General features: G+C 40.7%; 1 protein-coding gene across 1 annotated transcript in view; it reads left to right on the top strand.

Moving 5' to 3' along the window:
* The first annotated feature begins 2,062 nt into the window (after nucleotides 1-2,062).
* The window catches only part of LOC143279343 (uncharacterized), a 45,574-nt gene continuing 41,636 nt past the window's right edge, over nucleotides 2,063-6,000 (top strand). The window contains exon 1 of the mRNA XM_076583363.1: nucleotides 2,063-3,007. Coding sequence (XP_076439478.1) covers nucleotides 2,781-3,007 — 227 coding nt within the window. The 5' untranslated portion in view covers nucleotides 2,063-2,780. The remainder of the gene's footprint in view (nucleotides 3,008-6,000) is intronic.

The following is a 6,000-nucleotide window of genomic DNA, read 5'->3' as shown; positions in this document are numbered from 1 at the left end:
TTTCTGACACATGATTGTCGGACGTGCTAATGAATGGACATAATTGTCGAACACAGGAAATCTAAATCTTGTCAATATATATATATATATATATATATATATTCCATATGTCTTTAGGCGTAATTCTGAACTTGCAAACAACTGAGATAAATGGCTGACCATCTAATGTCAGGAAAACCTGTTGCAATTAGACATGATAATATCCAATTTTGCCGTCTGCATTGTCACCAAAAAGAAATGGATAAAATCACTGACTCATTCATATCTCGGACATCTTGGGGAAAGAGAGAGAGAGAGTGTGTGTGTGTGTGTGTGTATGTATGTGTGTATGTGTGTGCGTTTTCGAAACACGAAAGTGATCTTTTAAAGCCGTGGATGTTCACTCCGTCAGTCACACAGAGGATTGGAGGGGAAGAAATGTGGGTATTGCCTTTGGTGATTGATGCCTTCGTATTTTTTATGGGTATACGAGAAACGCTGAAAATAAATACTGGATATATCAAGCCAGGGACTACCTCAAAATGTTCACTGACATCACTACAATTATTTTCACCTTTCCAACAGCCGAGCACGGCAAATGCGGACGTGCACAGCGTGAACTTGTAAAAACACTGTCACAGACGGATTCATTAAAAAAAATATGGCATTTGTGTTGTTTTAATCCTGTTCTATAGCACGGATTGCTTCATGCGACGAGGGACAATGAGTAGTGGTCAAGGAAGAAAAAGTTATAAAAAGATGACGATGGAATCACTGTTTGGTAAATTCATGTCTGACAGCAGATCAAGTGATAAACAACTTTACATTACACTGTACATTTACATAACTCACATCATGCAGTTCCAGGTCTAATACATGTCCTTCGCAGTGAGAACATATCAACAAAACATTCAACCAATAACTTATCTGAAGAACATTCTTCTCAAGGAGCAGAAAATACAAGTTCGCACCATTCTGACTGGAGCAGGTGACAAGAATGGACTTTAAGAGCAATTTACCACCACAGGGAAAACAAAAGAATAAATTCAAATATTAATCACAAAATGGTGGTATGTCAGAAATAAACGTATAAAAGACAGAGGGGGAAAAACAGCAGCGACAGCAAAATGGCAAATAGGGAAAGAGGAAATATCACAGACAGACCTTCTAGACGGTTGTTGCTGCAACAAAACAGGAAAAAGGAAAGACCAGACAAAACGCAGACTTTCCAGACGGGGTGCTATTTTACTGTACAAAAACAACATACCCCCGACATCCCAGCGGGGAAGACTTGATCTGCACTTGAAGAAGGTGTGTCACCAAAACGACGCGGCACATGGCATACACATGGGAAGATGCTTTGACAGTGACAGGTCTTTGGGGCTAATGAAACTTGGACAGGGCGAGTACTGCTCTTGTAACAAGTCTAGGACGAACGAATTGTAAAGCAAAAATTTAAGCAAATTAATGGATCGACTTCAGCAGGCGAAAATTTCTTCTCGTGGCTAGTCTTGGGTGCAGGTGCTTGTGAGAATATAAAGAAGAAACACAAACCCAAATTTTAGAGTCTTATATATATATATATATATATATATATATATATATATATATAATGACAACTGTTCATTCACTTATACAGTCATTAAAGATTGTGTTACGTTAAGTTATTCGACACGCAAACATGTGAAGTGAAGCAAGGATTGTGATTTCATAAAGAAAAAAAGTTATGGAGTAAAAAAAAATAATAATAATAAAATAATTTTAAAAAAACATAAGTTTGAAACAGCTGTATTGTTTTGATTGTTCAACTATCATATACCAAACTAAGGGTCTGTGTGGTGCATACAAGAAAGTTGAAACAAACCTCTTCTAGTCACCGCAGAACACGTGCGTGTTTCGTTTGAGCCACTTTGTCCACAACGGGTGACCATAGAAAAAGAGCAGACGGCGGGGCGCGTGCGACACGTGTGGCCACGGAGTGCGTGAATGTCTGGGGGGGCTGGGGAGGGATAAAGGGGAGGCGGCGCACGCAAACACCTCAGTCGTGGTGTGGGACACAGACGAGCAGACACTTGCGCCTGGAAGTCAGCTGTTGACCTGTCTGAGTTTCCACCGGTCCAGACAGCACCCAGACGGGAACATCCGGAAAACAGATCCTGGTTTGAACTTGTTTCTGGATTCATCCTCTCTGGCCAAGTATATAAATGGGAGACTTGCATTGCTGCGGAAACTTCTGTCGGTCTCAAAACCTTCGTCGTTGACATCCAACTCTGAAGGAAAAAAAAGTTAAGTAATTCAAAAAAGAATATTTTGTGATACTTGTCAAGATTTTTTTTTTCATCGCATGTAAATCAAGCAGTTTATTTCTCTACACAGAATTATTTTAATGTTTTATCTTATGTACGGAGCGGTTGCTGATGTAAGAACGGTAATTGTTCCCGGATTTTGTTTTGAATCGTTAAAACTTACATTCCCGGTTAACCTCGAGCGACTTTCAGCTTGACTGAATTGACGTGCAGACGAGATTGGAATTTCTCCAAGCTTCAGTGACTACTTTCATTTTGCTCTCTGTGTTGACAGGAGTGGTGTGTTCAGTGTCTTGAATTTCTCCATTCCGAACATATCTTGTTTTGTGCCCTGTACTTTCACCTGAGTCGGTTATAACCTCGGCTGTCTTCGTTACACCAGTGAACACAAAACTAAACGCTTTCCAAAGCCGGAGAAAGTCCGGGGGGAAAAACACTGAAAGTAAAGACCACGTTGTGTGACGCAGGCGATTAGCGAGAACAAACACTGAAACAATGACGATGGCCTGGTCGATGATACAGATAAGTGTGGTGGTGGTGGTGGTGCTGTCCGGAGGGACGGAGAGTCAGCTGAACAGCGGCCCCTCGGCCATCTTCAACGAGTTCATCAACGACAACTCCATCGTCAGCAGCACGGCGCCGTCTTCAGGACAGTCCTCGGGTGAAGAGTCTTCCTCTCCGGCCAGCAGGAGCGAGAACCGCCTCTTGCGGATGAGACAGTGGTGAGTTCACAGCTTGCCCCATGCCTGTCTGTCCGCCAGCCCATTTCCCCCTCTCTCGCCCTTCATAAGCGAAAGTATTTTAAGTTTCCAAATCAGTTTCGGCTAAGTCTGTTGATGGCATCTGATAAAGAAAGCGTTGTAAATAATTTATCAATTTATTTACATAAAGCGTTTAAGTTGCAATCAAATGATATGATTCCTTTGATGATTGTTTCACCTTGTGCACTTGTATGCTTAATAATGTTGTATACTGCACTCTATACAACCCCTTCGTGAGGGGCAATGGATATGCATAAATCATCCGAATCCAAATCTCCCTTGCACAATGTTTGCCATCACACATGTTATGGCCAGAGGCCTGACATCAAATAAGGTAATTTGAGTTGTACTTTGTCTCTCCTGTTTTTTTCCTGCAACCACCCTCTCCGACGGCACCCCGCCCCCACCCCCCAACCCCCCCATGCGCGCGCCCCTCTCTCTCTCTCAGTCTCCCTCCTGCACCACTGAAATGACAGTAACACAATGTTCAACGAAGATTCAGAAACATGCTACTTGCTTTTTGGCTGTTATTGTTTTGTGTGTGTGTGTGTGCTTTTTGGCTGTTATTGTTTTTTGATGTTTTGTGTGTATGGGTGTGTGTGTTGCTATTTATTTGTTATTTTTCTGTGCATTTTTTTCTCTCTTTCTTTGCAACAAAGGAGATGTTTTGCAACTCAGCTAAGCTTTGCACGGGGCAACAATATTTGGTTCCTTTGAGAACGCTAAATGGAATGAGGTATGCTGCGAACAACACCTGGCAGGGTTTGTTGTTTCAGTCTAAAGATTTGAACCCTCGATCTATGGTCTTGTGCATATATGCATCCTCAGTAGAACCCAGGGTTTAGTGTACTTGCACGCCCGCTGGTACCCACGGTTTAGTATAAAGGGGAGAAGAAAAAAATCAATGTCCTTGCGGGACCCGAACTCGTGACCTCTCGCTTCCTTAGTGGATCCTTGGTCCGCCTGGTCACATCGCTACACATACATAAGCTGTGTTGTGATTTTTTGTGTGTTTTGTTGTTGTTGTTTGTTTTGTTTTTGTTGCCAGGTTGTTGGGTTTTTTGTTTGTTTTGTTGTTTACTTCTTTTTGGCGCGCGCGTGTGTGTGTGGATAATAATGAAAATTATGATGAAAATGGTTAAGTTATTTTGATTCTACTACTACTACTTCTACCACCAATAATAATGATAATAATAATACAAGATCTTTGCGTAATTGTGACACGAGAAAAAAAAACAAACAAACAAACAAACAAAAAAAGAACAAAGAAAAAAACAACCCACCCCCAAAACACACACACAAAAAATAACCAAAGCAGAGTTACTGACAGGGGACTGAACTTGGAAACGACGGATGATGAGACGACGGAAAAGAAGGGACATAACAAAACACAGCAGGAAACAAAAGACGATGCACTGTTGTGAATATCATTACCGAAAGACATGCGCATGGAACACATCACTGAGATGAGGAGTTCCAAATCTTTTAGAAACTTTCCATCCTGTATTTCAAACATGATTATACATAATTATATTCAGTTTTGTACACCATACGCCAAAATGAAATGAAGTGTATGTTTGCACACCCAGTGTTAAAACAGTAAAACGAATGTTGTTGGGACTGAGAATGAGGAACAAAGTTGGATGATTGTATTAAAAGTGATGAAATCAACAACAACGTGTTACAGTCCGTGCACGATGCAAACTGGTGTCCAACCAGTTGTTCTGTATTGCCCGTGTGTTCTGTCCGGCTTGTTCAGGATTAAAGAGGCTATGCCAGTCTTGAATAAGAGCTAATTTGTGTTTGCACATTTCTTCTGTCATTGCTGCTGTGTGTACATGTCAGATGATGGGTATAAGAGCAAGCCCGGCGCTTCCTTTTTTTAGGGAAGTGTCTGGGGTTTTTCCAATGCACCCTTTATTTACCTGTGTTCTAGCTGAATTGGTAGCGTAAGCAGCATTGGCTTGAAGTTATGTACCTTGTGTGTGGAGAGAGTTACCACTCTTTACTATTAATTTGCTAATCAACCAGGAAGATACATTAAAAGCATAATGGTAACTTTCAGTCAGACCAACTTTTTATTTTTTCCCTTATGCCTGGTCATTATCAGACACAAGTCCTTATCTGTCCCTCTTTTTCTTTTTAAATAATGAGCATTTTGTAGTGTATAATTATGTGTGTGTCTGTTAGTGTGTGTGTGTGTGTGTGTGTGTGTGTGTTATCGAGCCCATATACATACTTATCCCTCCTCTTCCCTCCCTTTGTTCGGAGCGTTCCCCCCCACCCCCACCCCACCCCACCCCCCCGAAGATCGAAGGTAATCGAGATAGATATCTGCTATTAAAAAAAACCCCAACTACTACCACTGATCAATGAAGCAAACAAAAACAACAAGTATAAAGTAATACCGGTACTTGTTATTTTCATCATTTTTTATTCAGTCTGAGCTCATTTTTAACATTCCACAATCTGTCTCAGAATTTGGTGGGTTTCAGAAAAGAAAAGAACATACATGGCATACACCGTCTCCAGACAAAAAAACAAAACAAAAAAAAACCCAAAAAAAACCATGGCTGCAAAAGCGATTTATCATTTACTCTCGTTTTTCCAGTGCACGTTGTTTTTCCGTTATGCAAGAGTTACTGAAACTGAGTGTTCACGCAGTATATGTGTGCATATTTTGTATGTATGTGTGTGTCTGTGCGTGCATCTTTTGGAATGAGAGAAAGAGAAATACGGATGCTTCCAGTTTGTTAATCAATGGTGTTTTTTGTTGTTTTGTTGTTGTTGTTGTTTTAAGTATTACAGCTATGGGGCTTCGGTTGATAGATCCACTTAGAATCGGTGTAGTCTTAACTTGAAAATCCACAAGAACGGAATACTGTATACTGTATGTACCAGAAAAATCTCGCAATCTGGCTGTATTATTTCCCCATTTTATCTATCTATTTGTT

Source organism: Babylonia areolata, chromosome 2, assembly GCF_041734735.1.
Source record: "Babylonia areolata isolate BAREFJ2019XMU chromosome 2, ASM4173473v1, whole genome shotgun sequence".
NCBI classification, from domain to species: domain Eukaryota; kingdom Metazoa; phylum Mollusca; class Gastropoda; order Neogastropoda; family Buccinidae; genus Babylonia; species Babylonia areolata.
The sequence above is the reverse complement of the archived record's forward strand: the minus strand, read 5'-3'. Positions and strand labels throughout refer to the sequence as shown.